The following is a 16,444-nucleotide window of genomic DNA, read 5'->3' on the forward strand; positions in this document are numbered from 1 at the left end:
GCTACGCAGCCTGCCTTCCCCAAAGAGCCCAACCCAGCGGGAGGGGAGCTGCTGCTGTGCGTACGCCGCCTCTGAGCTCAGGGAACCCCGCGCGAGGGAACCGTTTTTCCCAGCCCAGCGACGCCCAAACCTACTTTGCCGTCGCTGGTGACGTAACCCTCTTTCTTCAGCCTCCGAGGTTGTCTTTGCGTTTGTAGTAGGCCTGCAGATGCGGGTCAGGAGGCTGTTGTACTCTGTGCACGTTAGGCACGTAGGGATCGCCCAGGTCAAAATAGCCTGAGGGCCGGTGAAGCTGTAAGAGAATGGTCCAGAGTTGAACGGGGCAGGAGAGAGCAGCAGGGCCATGCGCTTGCGGCTCCTCACGCACGCAGGATGGCCTTTTCAAACTGACCCCCGCTACAGGCTAATTGCTGGCCTACGTCCAGCCAGAGGAAAGACCCTCTACTTCAGAAGACTCTCCAGCGGAAGAAAAACCAACCCTGTGCCACATCCTCTCTCTGGTGCCTATCGACTGCTGCTGTGGGAACACAAGGAGCTGATTACGGCAGGGGTGCGAGGGTTGCGCCCGGATCCTGCACCTGTAAGGAGCTAAGCTGAAAGAGTCGCCTACAGCCACGTCTCGCCCTCTGGCAATTCACTCTGCTTGCAAAAAGGGATTGCGCTCCCCAGAGGTGCCAAGCGGTCCTTGTGGAAAGGCAAAGGTGGTTGGAGACCTGACCCAACACTCTTCTCCAGCCAGCTCTGGCAGCCTGGAGCACCGCTATGGCAAGTCCCCTTTCTCTGGCACCACGGAGCCAGAGCTTCCCTCGACTCCCCAGCCCTGTGCGATGGAAGGCTGCAGCTCCCGCTGCAGAGCAGGTGGCCACAAGGACCTCTCTGCATGACGGGGACCCCGTCCAAGAAGAGATCTAGCTGCTTGCAGCGAGCGTCTCCTCTCTGCATGCTGACCGTCTTGCCAGGGAACAGGAGGGAACTCTGGTTTGGGCAGCCAGGAGAGAAGGACTCCTTTAGCCTGGGAGAGAGAGGGGCTGGATGGGGAGGTGTGGGGGTGTGGGGGTGTGCGCCCCCCTGCCGCCAGCCTGACCTTTATTTCCGTAAGCCTGTTCAAGTTTAAGCCCTGCTGGCAGTGGGGCCGCCTTCCCCTCGTGCCACAGATGACCGCTGCTGAGCGGTTAGTTTGAATTTCCCCTTCACCGTCAACTCTTTGGCTTGTCTCCTTGTGGGACTGAAGGCCTCCCTTCCCCAGGGGATGCTGCATGGGAGACCGTCAAAGGCCAACCAAGCCTGTGGCACAGCAGGGTGGTGAGTTCCCCTTAGAGAGGGGCTTGCTCCCACCACTCCCCTTGGGATGAGCCTTGGCACGGGCTGCTTGAAGATGAGACAGCTTAGGGCAGGGAAAATGCCCAGACACAGTATGGCCTGGCTCGAATGAAGCTAAGCACAAGCAAGCACTTGGGAGTAAACTCTTTATTGCCAGCACAAGGCTGCAAAGTCTGTGTTTGCTGCCTGCTGGAGCTGCCCAGGGGCTCTACGCCTCTCTTGCCGCACACCTCCTCAGGACAGCGTCCACAAGCCTCCCAGCTAACGCCCTCGTTTCTGACACGGGCAGCTGGGGCTCGCCTCAGGGAAGCGCTTCACGTGCGCTGATCTGCGCTGTGCTCCTGTCTGGGCAGGGGGCTTGGGACCCGCCGGAGGGACGGGCTGTCTGGAAAGCCGTGGGCCCGTGGAGGGGAGGGCGTCCTCAGCGGGACAGCTCCCCTTTCCGTCACGTGGCGTGGGCGGTTTTGCAACGCGCCTTCCCCAGTTCAGCTCAGGGGTCAGCGCAGGCCCCGGTTGACAGATCCCGCTCTAGTACGGAGTCAATGATCCGACTTGCAGTGGTCCTTATAGCCAAAGTCGGGGCTAAGGCTGTTGGCTTTGGCTTCGTTTCCCTCTCTAACTTCTCCTCCGCCACTCCAAGAACCTCAGGGCCCGTGGTTCTGGCATATGCAGGCTGTTCTGCATGGCGCTGCTGATCTCTGGAGACGGCGTTTGGGACGCTCTTCCTGGCAGTCGTGCGACTCGGTCGCGAGACATCAGCAGCGCTTGTATTTGGCAGTGGTTGTAAGGCAGGACGCTTTGCTGCCTTGCTTGCTTCCAGGCTCTGCCCTTCAGATGCTCTGGGGAGTGCTTGTCCTGCTTCCATGCCCTGCCTTGAGAAAGGCCTCTGGAATGGCTGCGGCCGTCCGTTGGAGCAAATTCCCTCGAGAAGCTCCATGATTTTGGAATATTTGCAGCTAAATTCTCGTTCAAATAGAGAAGCTACAAAGCATTCCAAGGTGGAGCAAATACTGTCAACAATTCTTCTGGTGAGTTTGTCAAGGCAGGCCTGTGCAGGTGCTCTGTGGGAAGCTGCTCCTTCAGCTTGCCCTGGTTTCTCTTCCTTGCATTTGCCCGCTCGGGTGGCTCCTCTGGCAACAGGCTGCTCCTTCCACCTGGTTGCCGGCCCTGGCTCAGATGCTTTGCACCTGCTGGATGCCAAACGCTCCCCCACGCCCTCCAGCACGGTCACTACAAGCTCTTTGCCCACCAGTACAATTTCCTGCCAGCGATTCCGGGAGAAGTCTCTGCTCTTCCGGTGCTGGCACGCAGTCTTCCTCTGATCTCCAGGGCAACTCTCCTTAAGATGGAGATTGACTCATCCCGAGGACCCTTCACCACCTCCAACACTTGGTGCACCACAGTCTCAACACCTCTTCAAGCTGCTGGGCATCTGTGGCACTTTGTTGTTCAGACGCAGCTGTGAACGCGCTGCCTGCCGTGACGTATGGCTTCCTCTTGGAGTCAGCGTCACTGCTAACCCTCCTGGGCAGCTTGGCACCTTCCTGTCCCAGCTCAGGTTGGGAGCAGGTTTGGCTCTCATCCACAGCTGCTTTCCCTCTTGCGCATCGCCCCGATTTGAGGGAGCTCCTTCTGCTTTTGGGTGGAGGTGGGCAAGATGGTTTGCGAGGCTGCAGCGGCCGCTGTCCCGGGCACGAAGCGTCGCTCTCTCCTGGCAGTTTGGGGGCATCCTTTGGTTTGGCCACGTGCGGTCGAAGCCTTTCCTGAAAGGTGACACCAGGGTTGTGGCTCGCTGTTGCCTGGACAAGCGCTCACGCCCCCGCGCGCTCAGGCTTCGCGCGGGCCCAGGCCAGCGCTCTGCTTCGGCCGCGCGACGAGGGCAGAAGGGCTTCCCTCAGGACGGAGCCTGCTTGCACACGACCTTCCTGCCTGTGCCCACGCCAGCACCCTGCGCTAGCTCAGCTCCGAGCCCGGCTAGTACTTTTGCCGCCACAGTGCCCGGCCCACCAGCACAGCCTCTCCTCCCCTCCGCGCTGACCGCCTCCCCGAGATGCAGCAAGTCAAGCCCCAGCCCTCGGCACCGTGCCGCTGACAGGTGTCCGCCAGCACTCCGCTTTGCCTACCTTTTCTTGCCTGGCCATTTTCTCTGCCTCCAGCTTGAGCCTGGTCAGATACTGCCTGTACTCGTTGAACTCCTTCAGAGTGCAAACCACCTATGGAGAGACGAGGGGAGAAATCACCCGAGCACTGTCAAGCCAGCTACGCAGCCTGCCTTCCCCGAAAGAGCCCGAACCCAGCGGGAGGGGAGCTGCTGCTGTGCGTACGCCGCCTCTGTGCTCAGGGAACCCCGCGCGGAGGGAACCGTTTTTCCCAGCCCAGCGACGCCCAAACCTACTTTGCCGTCGCTGGTGACGTAACCCTCTTTCTTCAGCCTCCGGAGGTTGTCTTTGCGTTTGTAGTAGGCCTGCAGATGCGGGTCATGGAGGCTGTTGTACTCTGTGCTCGTTAGGCGACAGTAGGGATCGCCCAGGTCAAAATAGCCTGAGGGCCGGTGAAGCTGTAAGAGAGATGGTCCAGAGTATGAATGGGGCAGGAGAGAGCAGCAGGGACCAATGCGCTTGCGAGCTCCTCACGCACGCAGGATGGCCTTTTCAAACCTCCCCGCTACAGGCTAATTGCTGGCCTACGTCCCAGCCAGAGGAAAGACCTCTCTACTTCAGAGACTCTCCAGCGGAGAAGAAACCAACCCTGTGCCCACATCCTCTCTCTGGTGCCTATCGACTGCTGCTGTGGGAACACAAGGAGCTGATTACGGCAGGGGTGCGAGGGTTGCGCCCGGTGCTGCACCTGTAAGGAGCTAAGCTGAAATGTCGCCTACAGCCACGTCTCGCCCTCTGGCAATTCACTCTGCTTGCAAAAAGGGATTGCGCTCCCCAGAGGTGCCAAGCGGTCCTTGTGGAAAGGCAAAGGTGGTGGAAGACCTGACACCAACACTCTTCTCCAGCCAGCTCTGGGCAGCCTGGAGCACCGCTATGGGCAAGTCCTCCTTTCTCTGGGCACCACGGAGCCAGGAGCTTCCCTCGACTCCCCAGCCCTGTGCGATGGAAGGGCTGCAGCTCCCGCTGCAGAGCGGGTGGCCGCAAGAACTTCTCTGCGTGACGGGGACCCCGTCCAAGAAGAGAGCTTGTCTAGCCCTCTCTACTTCCTTTACCTTTTCCCCCAGCTTTGCCCTGCTGAAGACAGGCTTGGAGCCGGGCACCACAGGGATCTTGACCCCGAGGGGGAGGTCCAGCAGCTCAGGCTCCATCAGCCCAGTAGCTCCTTCTCCCAGTGCTGTCTTCTGTGCCCGACCTAGGAAGACAAGAGACACTCAGGCGCTAGCTCAAGAAGCTCCTGCACGGCAGTTGCAAGGAAGGGCACGTGCCCAGGCCCCAGAGCAGGCCCCCCGCCATGTCCCAGGCTCCCCGGCTGAGCCCTCTCCATCGGCCCGCTGCTCACCTCTCTCCTCTTTCCCAGCGCACTCAGCAGTGCGTCCGCCTTTCGGACGCCAGCAGTGAGACAGTGCTCCACAGCTCCTTCCAAAAGCTCCTCAGGAGCTGCGACCCTGTGCTGACTCCTCTTGCTCGAGAGGCACCCAGCTGCGGTCACGTCAGCCGGTCTCGCAGCGAGCAGCTATATAGAGCAGTTGCACATTGTTGCATCATCGTGTTGCCGCATTGTCACATCACTGTGCTGCTGGCCGCCGCCCGGCTGCAGTCCACCGGCCCGTGTGGGGGGCCTGCCTGGAGGCCCCTTTGGACAGGCCCGTGGGCCCCCCGCTCTTGCTGACCCGGCTTTGAGAGCTCATCTCCACAGGCCCCTTCGCACCGCAACTCTTGTGTGGTTCGGTGAAGCAAAGCGGGCATCCTTGCCAAGCGGGAAGAAACGCAAGGAACTGCCACACCAAAGGCGCTCGGCTCTGGCTCGGGTTTACCCCCTTTTCCTTTTCAGACCTCTCCCCTGTCCCGGGAAAAGCAGCCTCAAGTCGGGGACTTGCACTGAATTGGATTTTCGGCCCATCGCTCTCAACATCTACGTGCGCTGATCTGCGCTGTGCTCCTGTCTGGGCAGGGGGCTTGGGACCCGCCGGAGGGACGGGCTGTCTGGAAAGCCGTGGGCCCGTGGAGGGGAGGGCGTCCTCAGCGGGACAGCTCCCTTTCCGTCACGTGGCGTGGGCGGTTTTGCAACGCGCCTTCCCCAGTTCAGCTCAGGGGTCAGCGCAGGCCCCGGTTGACAGATCCGCTCTAGTACGGAGTCAATGATCCGACTTGCAGTGGTCCTTATAGCCAAAGTCGGGGCTAAGGCTGTTGGCTTTGGCTTCGTTTCCCTCTCTAACTCTTCTCCTCCGCCACTCCAAGAACCTCAGGGCCCGTGGTTCTGGCATATGCAGGCTGTTCTGCATGGCGCTGCTGATCTCTGGAGACGGCGTTTGGGACGCTCTTCCTGGCAGTCGTGCGACTCGGTCGCGAGACATCAGCAGCGCTTGTATTTGGCAGTGGTTGTAAGGCAGGACGCTTTGCTACCTTGCTTGCTTCCAGGCTCTGCTGTTCAGCTGGAAAGCACCGGATGCCTGAGAGCTGGAGCAGACCCCAGGCCATGCATCTGCCGGCTCTGCCTGTAAGAAGCCAGGCAAGGCACAGCAAATACCCTGCGCAACAGAAGTCAGGGAGTCAGAAAAGTGAAAGGAACTGGTTAAACTAGCAGCCCCTGAAAGTTTTGTCAGTTGTCTGCAGTCCAATCATTTTAAAAAGAAAGCCTATTTCATACCCGTTGTTTGTTGGGATTCAGTCAAGCTTACGGAAAGGATCTGATGGCTACCCATCAGCTGGGATAGCTGCGTGTTACGAGCGTGGCGACATCCCTGCAAAGAAATCCACTGAAGTTCACAGCGGCAAACTTCAGGAGCTCAGCGAGGGCGGGAGGAAGGAGGTCTCTGCCGAAAGGCTCGGCAGGGGCCGATGTGCAGAGGTGGCAGAGGAATGCAGCGCTGCCTGCCTCCGTCCTCACAGCCAGCTTACTTGCCAACATGTTCTCCCCCAAATGTAACGTGGTTTTGCCATTCCAATCCAGGACAGGGCATGAAAAAGAGAGGAAAAAACCCACCCCACAGAAGAAAACTAAGAAGAGAATCAAGAGTGACCTTGCAGGGCTGGAGTGGCAGAGGGAAGATGTTTTGGCTGCTGGTGTTTTCTGGTGCTGACGTGACTGAGAAGAGGGTCCAATGGGCTGGCTGCTCACAGTGTCAGCCAAGCTGCTCGGGAGCAGATCTAGCTGCTTGCAGCGAGCGTCTCCCTCTCTGCATGCTGACCGTCTTGCCAGGGAACAGGAGGGAACTCTGGTTTGGCCAGCCAGGAGAGAAGGACTCCTTTAGCCTGGGAGAGAGAGGGGCTGGATGGGGAGGTGTGGGGGTGTGGGGGTGTGCGCCCCCCTGCCGCCAGCCTGACCTTTATTTCCGTAAGCCTGTTCAAGTTTAAGCTCTGCTGGCAGTGGGGCCGCCTTCCCCTCGTGCCACAGATGACCGCTGCTGAGCAGTTAGTTTGAATTTCCCCTTCACCGTCAACTCTTTGGCTTGTCTCCTTGTGGGACTGAAGGCCTCCCTTCCCCAGGGGATGCTGCATGGGAGACCGTCAAAGGCCAACCAAGCCTGTGGCACAGCAGGGTGGTGAGTTCCCCTTAGAGAGGGGCTTGCTCCCACCACTCCCCTTGGGATGAGCCTTGGCACGGGCTGCTTGAAGATGAGACAGCTTAGGGCAGGGAAAATGCCCAGACACAGTATGGCCTGGCTCGAATGAAGCTAAGCACAAGCAAGCACTTGGGAGTAAACTCTTTATTGCCAGCACAAGGCTGCAAAGTCTGTGTTTGCTGCCTGCTGGAGCTGCCCAGGGGCTCTACGCCTCTCTTGCCGCACACCTCCTCAGGACAGCGTCCACAAGCCTCCCAGCTAACGCCCTCGTTTCTGACACGGGCAGCTGGGGCTCGCCTCAGGGAAGCGCTTCACGTGCGCTGATCTGCGCTGTGCTCCTGTCTGGGCAGGGGGCTTGGGACCCGCCGGAGGGACGGGCTGTCTGGAAAGCCGTGGGCCCGTGGAGGGGAGGGCGTCCTCAGCGGGACAGCTCCCCTTTCCGTCACGTGGCGTGGGCGGTTTTGCAACGCGCCTTCCCCAGTTCAGCTCAGGGGTCAGCGCAGGCCCCGGTTGACAGATCCGCTCTAGTACGGAGTCAATGATCCGACTTGCAGTGGTCCTTATAGCCAAAGTCGGGGCTAAGGCTGTTGGCTTTGGCTTCGTTTCCCTCTCTAACTTCTTCTCCGCCACTCCAAGAACCTCAGGGCCCGTGGTTCTGGCATATGCAGGCTGTTCTGCATGGCGCTGCTGATCTCTGGAGACGGCGTTTGGGACGCTCTTCCTGGCAGTCGTGCGACTCGGTCGCGAGACATCAGCAGCGCTTGTATTTGGCAGCGGTTGTAAGGCAGGACGCTTTGCTGCCTTGCTTGCTTCCAGGCTCTGCCCTTCAGATGCTCTGGGGAGTGCTTGTCCTGCTTCCATGCCCTGCCTTGAGAAAGGCCTCTGGAATGGCTGCGGCCGTCCGTTGGAGCAAATTCCCTCGAGAAGCTCCATGATTTTGGAATATTTGCAGCTAAATTCTCGTTCAAATAGAGAAGCTACAAAGCATTCCAAGGTGGAGCAAATACTGTCAACAATTCTTCTGGTGAGTTTGTCAAGGCAGGCCTGTGCAGGTGCTCTGTGGGAAGCTGCTCCTTCAGCTTGCCCTGGTTTCTCTTCCTTGCATTTGCCCGCTCGGGTGGCTCCTCTGGCAACAGGCTGCTCCTTCCACCTGGTTGCCGGCCCTGGCTCAGATGCTTTGCACCTGCTGGATGCCAAACGCTCCCCCACGCCCTCCAGCACGGTCACTACAAGCTCTTTGCCCACCAGTACAATTTCCTGCCAGCGATTCCGGGAGAAGTCTCTGCTCTTCCGGTGCTGGCACGCAGTCTTCCTCTGATCTCCAGGGCAACTCTCCTTAAGATGGAGATTGACTCATCCCGAGGACCCTTCACCACCTCCAACACTTGGTGCACCACAGTCTCAACCACCTCTTCAAGCTGCTGGGCATCTGTGGCACTTTGTTGTTCAGACGCAGCTGTGAACGCGCTGCCTGCCGTGACGTATGGCTTCCTCTTGGAGTCAGCGTCACTGCTAACCCTCCTGGGCAGCTTGGCACCTTCCTGTCCCAGCTCAGGTTGGGAGCAGGTTTGGCTCTCATCCACAGCTGCTTTCCCTCTTGCGCATCGCCCCGATTTGAGGGAGCTCCTTCTGCTTTTGGGTGGAGGTGGGCAAGATGGTTTGCGAGGCTGCAGCGGCCGCTGTCCCGGGCACGAAGCGTCGCTCTCTCCTGGCAGTTTGGGGGCATCCTTTGGTTTGGCCACGTGCGGTCGAAGCCTTTCCTGAAAGGTGACACCAGGTTGTGGCTCGCTGTTGCCTGGACAAGCGCTCACGCCCCCGCGCGCTCAGGCTTCGCGCGGGCCCAGGCCAGCGCTCTGCTTCGGCCGCGCGACGAGGGCAGAAGGGCTTCCCTCAGGACGGAGCCTGCTTGCACACGACCTTCCTGCCTGTGCCCACGCCAGCACCCTGCGCTAGCTCAGCTCCGAGCCGGCTAGTACTTTTGCCGCCACAGTGCCCGGCCCACCAGCACAGCGCTCTCCTCCTCCTCCGCGCTGACCGCCTCCCCGAGATGCAGCAAGTCAAGCCCCAGCCCTCGGCACCGTGCCGCTGACAGGTGTCCGCCAGCACTCCGCTTTGCCTACCTTTTCTTGCCTGGCCATTTTCTCTGCCTCCAGCTTGAGCCTGGTCAGATACTGCCTGTACTCGTTGAACTCCTTCAGAGTGCAAACCACCTATGGAGAGACGAGGGGAGAAATCACCCGAGCACTGTCAAGCCAGCTACGCAGCCTGCCTTCCCCGAAAGAGCCCGAACCCAGCGGGAGGGGAGCTGCTGCTGTGCGTACGCCGCCTCTGTGCTCAGGGAACCCCGCGCGGAGGGAACCGTTTTTCCCAGCCCAGCGACGCCCAAACCTACTTTGCCGTCGCTGGTGACGTAACCCTCTTTCTTCAGCCTCCGGAGGTTGTCTTTGCGTTTGTAGTAGGCCTGCAGATGCGGGTCATGGAGGCTGTTGTACTCTGTGCTCGTTAGGCGACAGTAGGGATCGCCCAGGTCAAAATAGCCTGAGGGCCGGTGAAGCTGTAAGAGAGATGGTCCAGAGTATGAATGGGGCAGGAGAGAGCAGCAGGGACCAATGCGCTTGCGAGCTCCTCACGCACGCAGGATGGCCTTTTCAAACCTCCCCGCTACAGGCTAATTGCTGGCCTACGTCCCAGCCAGAGGAAAGACCTCTCTACTTCAGAGACTCTCCAGCGGAGAAGAAACCAACCCTGTGCCCACATCCTCTCTCTGGTGCCTATCGACTGCTGCTGTGGGAACACAAGGAGCTGATTACGGCAGGGGTGCGAGGGTTGCGCCCGGTCCTGCACCTGTAAGGAGCTAAGCTGAAATGTCGCCTACAGCCACGTCTCGCCCTCTGGCAATTCACTCTGCTTGCAAAAAGGGATTGCGCTCCCCAGAGGTGCCAAGCGGTCCTTGTGGAAAGGCAAAGGTGGTTGGAAGACCTGACACCAACACTCTTCTCCAGCCAGCTCTGGGCAGCCTGGAGCACCGCTATGGGCAAGTCCTCCTTTCTCTGGGCACCACGGAGCCAGGAGCTTCCCTCGACTCCCCAGCCCTGTGCGATGGAAGGGCTGCAGCTCCCGCTGCAGAGCGGGGGCCGCAAGAACTTCTCTGCGTGACGGGGACCCCGTCCAAGAAGAGAGCTTGTCTAGCCCTCTCTACTTCCTTTACCTTTTCCCCCAGCTTTGCCCTGCTGAAGACAGGCTTGGAGCCGGGCACCACAGGGATCTTGACCCCGAGGGGGAGGTCCAGCAGCTCAGGCTCCATCAGCCCAGTAGCTCCTTCTCCCAGTGCTGTCTTCTGTGCCCGACCTAGGAAGACAAGAGACACTCAGGCGCTAGCTCAAGAAGCTCCTGCACGGCAGTTGCAAGGAAGGGCACGTGCCCAGGCCCCAGAGCAGGCCCCCGCCATGTCCCAGGCTCCCCGGCTGAGCCCTCTCCATCGGCCCGCTGCTCACCTCTCTCCTCTTTCCCAGCGCACTCAGCAGTGCATCCGCCTTTCGGACGCCAGCAGTGAGACAGTGCTCCACAGCTCCTTCCAAAAGCTCCTCAGGAGCTGCGACCCTGTGCTGACTCCTCTTGCTCGAGAGGCACCCAGCTGCGGTCACGTCAGCCGGTCTCGCAGCGAGCAGCTATATAGAGCAGTTGCACATTGTTGCATCATCGTGTTGCCGCATTGTCACATCACTGTGCTGCTGGCCGCCGCCCGGCTGCAGTCCACCGGCCCGTGTGGGGGGCCTGCCTGGAGGCCCCTTTGGACAGGCCCGTGGGCCCCCCGCTCTTGCTGACCCGGCTTTGAGAGCTCATCTCCACAGGCCCCTTCGCACCGCAACTCTTGTGTGGTTCGGTGAAGCAAAGCGGGCATCCTTGCCAAGCGGGAAGAAACGCAAGGAACTGCCACACCAAAGGCGCTCGGCTCTGGCTCGGGTTTACCCCCTTTTCCTTTTCAGACCTCTCCCCTGTCCCGGGAAAAGCAGCCTCAAGTCGGGGACTTGCACTGAATTGGATTTTCGCCCATCGCTCTCAACATCTACGTGCGCTGATCTGCGCTGTGCTCCTGTCTGGGCAGGGGGCTTGGGACCCGCCGGAGGGACGGGCTGTCTGGAAAGCCGTGGGCCCGTGGAGGGGAGGGCGTCCTCAGCGGGACAGCTCCCCTTTCCGTCACGTGGCGTGGGCGGTTTTGCAACGCGCCTTCCCCAGTTCAGCTCAGGGGTCAGCGCAGGCCCCGGTTGACAGATCCGCTCTAGTACGGAGTCAATGATCCGACTTGCAGTGGTCCTTATAGCCAAAGTCGGGGCTAAGGCTGTTGGCTTTGGCTTCGTTTCCCTCTCTAACTTCTTCTCCGCCACTCCAAGAACCTCAGGGCCCGTGGTTCTGGCATATGCAGGCTGTTCTGCATGGCGCTGCTGATCTCTGGAGACGGCGTTTGGGACGCTCTTCCTGGCAGTCGTGCGACTCGGTCGCGAGACATCAGCAGCGCTTGTATTTGGCAGTGGTTGTAAGGCAGGACGCTTTGCTACCTTGCTTGCTTCCAGGCTCTGCTGTTCAGCTGGAAAGCACCGGGATGCCTGAGAGCTGGAGCAGACCCCAGGCCATGCATCTGCCGGGCTCTGCCTGTAAGAAGCCAGGCAAGGCACAGCAGAATACCCTGCGCAACAGAAGTCAGGGAGTCAGAAAAGTGAAAGGAACTGGTTAAACTAGCAGCCCCTTGAAAGTTTTGTCAGTTGTCTGCAGTCCAATCATTTTAAAAAGAAAGCCTATTTCATACCCGTTGTTTGTTGGGATTTCAGTCAAGCTTACGGAAAGGATCTGATGGCTACCCATCAGCTGGGATAGCCTGCGTGTTACGAGCGTGGCGACATCCCTGCAAAGAAATCCACTGAAGTTCACAGCGGCAAACTTCAGGAGCTCAGCGAGGGCGGGAGGAAGGAGGTCTCTGCCGAAAGGCTCGGCAGGGGCCGATGTGCAGAGGTGGCAGAGGAATGCAGCGCTGCCTGCCTCCGTCCTCACAGCCAGCTTACTTGCCAACATGTTCTCCCCCAAATGTAACGTGGTTTTGCCATTCCAATCCAGGACAGGGCATGAAAAAGAGAGGAAAAAACCCACCCCACAGAAGAAAACTAAGAAGAGAATCAAGAGTGACCTTGCAGGGCTGGAGTGGCAGAGGGAAGATGTTTTGGCTGCTGGTGTTTTCTGGTGCTGACGTGACTGAGAAGAGGGTCCAATGGGCTGGCTGCTCACAGTGTCAGCCAAGCTGCTCGGGAGCAGATCTAGCTGCTTGCAGCGAGCGTCTCCCTCTCTGCATGCTGACCGTCTTGCCAGGGAACAGGAGGGAACTCTGGTTTGCCAGCCAGGAGAGAAGGACTCCTTTAGCCTGGGAGAGAGAGGGGCTGGATGGGGAGGTGTGGGGGTGTGGGTGTGCGCCCCCCTGCCGCCAGCCTGACCTTTATTTCCGTAAGCCTGTTCAAGTTTAAGCCCTGCTGGCAGTGGGGCCGCCTTCCCCTCGTGCCACAGATGACCGCTGCTGAGCAGTTAGTTTGAATTTCCCCTTCACCGTCAACTCTTTGGCTTGTCTCCTTGTGGGACTGAAGGCCTCCCTTCCCCAGGGGATGCTGCATGGGAGACCGTCAAAGGCCAACCAAGCCTGTGGCACAGCAGGGTGGTGAGTTCCCCTTAGAGAGGGGCTTGCTCCCACCACTCCCCTTGGGATGAGCCTTGGCACGGGCTGCTTGAAGATGAGACAGCTTAGGGCAGGGAAAATGCCCAGACACAGTATGGCCTGGCTCGAATGAAGCTAAGCACAAGCAAGCACTTGGGAGTAAACTCTTTATTGCCAGCACAAGGCTGCAAAGTCTGTGTTTGCTGCCTGCTGGAGCTGCCCAGGGGCTCTACGCCTCTCTTGCCGCACACCTCCTCAGGACAGCGTCCACAAGCCTCCCAGCTAACGCCCTCGTTTCTGACACGGGCAGCTGGGGCTCGCCTCAGGGAAGCGCTTCACGTGCGCTGATCTGCGCTGTGCTCCTGTCTGGGCAGGGGGCTTGGGACCCGCCGGAGGGACGGGCTGTCTGGAAAGCCGTGGGCCCGTGGAGGGGAGGGCGTCCTCAGCGGGACAGCTCCCCTTTCCGTCACGTGGCGTGGGCGGTTTTGCAACGCGCCTTCCCCAGTTCAGCTCAGGGGTCAGCGCAGGCCCCGGTTGACAGATCCGCTCTAGTACGGAGTCAATGATCCGACTTGCAGTGGTCCTTATAGCCAAAGTCGGGGCTAAGGCTGTTGGCTTTGGCTTCGTTTCCCTCTCTAACTTCTTCTCCGCCACTCCAAGAACCTCAGGGCCCGTGGTTCTGGCATATGCAGGCTGTTCTGCATGGCGCTGCTGATCTCTGGAGACGGCGTTTGGGACGCTCTTCCTGGCAGTCGTGCGACTCGGTCGCGAGACATCAGCAGCGCTTGTATTTGGCAGCGGTTGTAAGGCAGGACGCTTTGCTGCCTTGCTTGCTTCCAGGCTCTGCCCTTCAGATGCTCTGGGGAGTGCTTGTCCTGCTTCCATGCCCTGCCTTGAGAAAGGCCTCTGGAATGGCTGCGGCCGTCCGTTGGAGCAAATTCCCTCGAGAAGCTCCATGATTTTGGAATATTTGCAGCTAAATTCTCGTTCAAATAGAGAAGCTACAAAGCATTCCAAGGTGGAGCAAATACTGTCAACAATTCTTCTGGTGAGTTTGTCAAGGCAGGCCTGTGCAGGTGCTCTGTGGGAAGCTGCTCCTTCAGCTTGCCCTGGTTTCTCTTCCTTGCATTTGCCCGCTCGGGTGGCTCCTCTGGCAACAGGCTGCTCCTTCCACCTGGTTGCCGGCCCTGGCTCAGATGCTTTGCACCTGCTGGATGCCAAACGCTCCCCCACGCCCTCCAGCACGGTCACTACAAGCTCTTTGCCCACCAGTACAATTTCCTGCCAGCGATTCCGGGGAGAAGTCTCTGCTCTTCCGGTGCTGGCACGCAGTCTTCCTCTGATCTCCAGGGCAACTCTCCTTAAGATGGAGATTGACTCATCCCGAGGACCCTTCACCACCTCCAACACTTGGTGCACCACAGTCTCAACCACCTCTTCAAGCTGCTGGGCATCTGTGGCACTTTGTTGTTCAGACGCAGCTGTGAACGCGCTGCCTGCCGTGACGTATGGCTTCCTCTTGGAGTCAGCGTCACTGCTAACCCTCCTGGGCAGCTTGGCACCTTCCTGTCCCAGCTCAGGTTGGGAGCAGGTTTGGCTCTCATCCACAGCTGCTTTCCCTCTTGCGCATCGCCCCGATTTGAGGGAGCTCCTTCTGCTTTTGGGTGGAGGTGGGCAAGATGGTTTGCGAGGCTGCAGCGGCCGCTGTCCCGGCACGAAGCGTCGCTCTCTCCTGGCAGTTTGGGGCATCCTTTGGTTTGGCCACGTGCGGTCGAAGCCTTTCCTGAAAGGTGACACCAGGTTGTGGCTCGCTGTTGCCTGGACAAGCGCTCACGCCCCCGCGCGCTCAGGCTTCGCGCGGGCCCAGGCCAGCGCTCTGCTTCGGCCGCGCGACGAGGGCAGAAGGGCTTCCCTCAGGACGGAGCCTGCTTGCACACGACCTTCCTGCCTGTGCCCACGCCAGCACCCTGCGCTAGCTCAGCTCCGAGCCGGCTAGTACTTTTGCCGCCACAGTGCCCGGCCCACCAGCACAGCCCTCTCCTCCTCCTCCTCGCTGACCGCCTCCCCGAGATGCAGCAAGTCAAGCCCCAGCCCTCGGCACCGTGCCGCTGACAGGTGTCCGCCAGCACTCCGCTTTGCCTACCTTTTCTTGCCTGGCCATTTTCTCTGCCTCCAGCTTGAGCCTGGTCAGATACTGCCTGTACTCGTTGAACTCCTTCAGAGTGCAAACCACCTATGGAGAGACGAGGGGAGAAATCACCCGAGCACTGTCAAGCCAGCTACGCAGCCTGCCTTCCCCGAAAGAGCCCGAACCCAGCGGGAGGGGAGCTGCTGCTGTGCGTACGCCGCCTCTGTGCTCAGGGAACCCCGCGCGGAGGGAACCGTTTTTCCCAGCCCAGCGACGCCCAAACCTACTTTGCCGTCGCTGGTGACGTAACCCTCTTTCTTCAGCCTCCGGAGGTTGTCTTTGCGTTTGTAGTAGGCCTGCAGATGCGGGTCATGGAGGCTGTTGTACTCTGTGCTCGTTAGGCGACAGTAGGGATCGCCCAGGTCAAAATAGCCTGAGGGCCGGTGAAGCTGTAAGAGAGATGGTCCAGAGTATGAATGGGGCAGGAGAGAGCAGCAGGGACCAATGCGCTTGCGAGCTCCTCACGCACGCAGGATGGCCTTTTCAAACCTCCCCGCTACAGGCTAATTGCTGGCCTACGTCCCAGCCAGAGGAAAGACCTCTCTACTTCAGAGACTCTCCAGCGGAGAAGAAACCAACCCTGTGCCCACATCCTCTCTCTGGTGCCTATCGACTGCTGCTGTGGGAACACAAGGAGCTGATTACGGCAGGGGTGCGAGGGTTGCGCCCGGTCCTGCACCTGTAAGGAGCTAAGCTGAAATGTCGCCTACAGCCACGTCTCGCCCTCTGGCAATTCACTCTGCTTGCAAAAAGGGATTGCGCTCCCCAGAGGTGCCAAGCGGTCCTTGTGGAAAGGCAAAGGTGGTTGGAAGACCTGACACCAACACTCTTCTCCAGCCAGCTCTGGGCAGCCTGGAGCACCGCTATGGGCAAGTCCTCCTTTCTCTGGGCACCACGGAGCCAGGAGCTTCCCTCGACTCCCCAGCCCTGTGCGATGGAAGGGCTGCAGCTCCCGCTGCAGAGCGGGTGGCCGCAAGAACTTCTCTGCGTGACGGGGACCCCGTCCAAGAAGAGAGCTTGTCTAGCCCTCTCTACTTCCTTTACCTTTTCCCCCAGCTTTGCCCTGCTGAAGACAGGCTTGGAGCCGGGCACCACAGGGATCTTGACCCCGAGGGGGAGGTCCAGCAGCTCAGGCTCCATCAGCCCAGTAGCTCCTTCTCCCAGTGCTGTCTTCTGTGCCCGACCTAGGAAGACAAGAGACACTCAGGCGCTAGCTCAAGAAGCTCCTGCACGGCAGTTGCAAGGAAGGGCACGTGCCCAGGCCCCAGAGCAGGCCCCCCGCCATGTCCCAGGCTCCCCGGCTGAGCCCTCTCCATCGGCCCGCTGCTCACCTCTCTCCTCTTTCCCAGCGCACTCAGCAGTGCGTCCGCCTTTCGGACGCCAGCAGTGAGACAGTGCTCCACAGCTCCTTCCAAAAGCTCCTCAGGAGCTGCGACCCTGTGCTGACTCCTCTTGCTCGAGAGGCACCCAGCTGCGGTCACGTCAGCCGGTCTCGCAGCGAGCAGCTATATAGAGCAGT

General features: G+C 59.8%; 2 protein-coding genes across 2 annotated transcripts; both read right to left on the reverse strand.

The window, feature by feature from the left end:
• Positions 1–3,399: 3,399 nt before the first annotated feature.
• On the reverse strand, positions 3,400–4,642 carry LOC129200905 (fibrous sheath-interacting protein 2-like). Its single transcript, XM_054812159.1, has 2 exons — positions 4,532–4,642; positions 3,400–3,877 (listed from the first exon to the last, which is right to left on the reverse strand). The coding sequence occupies exons 1-2, from the start codon at positions 4,625–4,627 to the stop codon at positions 3,557–3,559; spliced, it is 417 nt and encodes a 138-aa protein (XP_054668134.1). The 5' UTR covers positions 4,628–4,642; the 3' UTR covers positions 3,400–3,556.
• Positions 4,643–14,833: 10,191 nt separating this feature from the next.
• LOC129200904 (fibrous sheath-interacting protein 2-like) lies at positions 14,834–16,080 on the reverse strand. The gene is made up of 2 exons (XM_054812158.1): positions 15,970–16,080; positions 14,834–15,314 (listed from the first exon to the last, which is right to left on the reverse strand). The coding sequence occupies exons 1-2, from the start codon at positions 16,063–16,065 to the stop codon at positions 14,994–14,996; spliced, it is 417 nt and encodes a 138-aa protein (XP_054668133.1). The 5' UTR covers positions 16,066–16,080; the 3' UTR covers positions 14,834–14,993.
• Positions 16,081–16,444: the final 364 nt, after the last annotated feature.

This window comes from Grus americana, unplaced genomic scaffold, assembly GCF_028858705.1.
Source record: "Grus americana isolate bGruAme1 unplaced genomic scaffold, bGruAme1.mat scaffold_642, whole genome shotgun sequence".
NCBI classification, from domain to species: Eukaryota; Metazoa; Chordata; class Aves; order Gruiformes; family Gruidae; genus Grus; species Grus americana.

Excerpts from the sequence above, each read along its gene's own strand:
- LOC129200904 (XM_054812158.1), bottom strand. The coding sequence starts at position 16,065 with ATGGAGCCTGAGCTGCTGGACCTCCCCCTCGGGGTCAAGATCCCTGTG. Across the intron at positions 15,315-15,969 it reads GGGCAAAGCTGGGGGAAAAG|CTTCACCGGCCCTCAGGCTA; the intron begins GTAAAGGAAGTA and ends TCTCTCTTACAG.
- LOC129200905 (XM_054812159.1), bottom strand. The coding sequence starts at position 4,627 with ATGGAGCCTGAGCTGCTGGACCTCCCCCTCGGGGTCAAGATCCCTGTG. Across the intron at positions 3,878-4,531 it reads GGGCAAAGCTGGGGGAAAAG|CTTCACCGGCCCTCAGGCTA; the intron begins GTAAAGGAAGTA and ends TCTCTCTTACAG.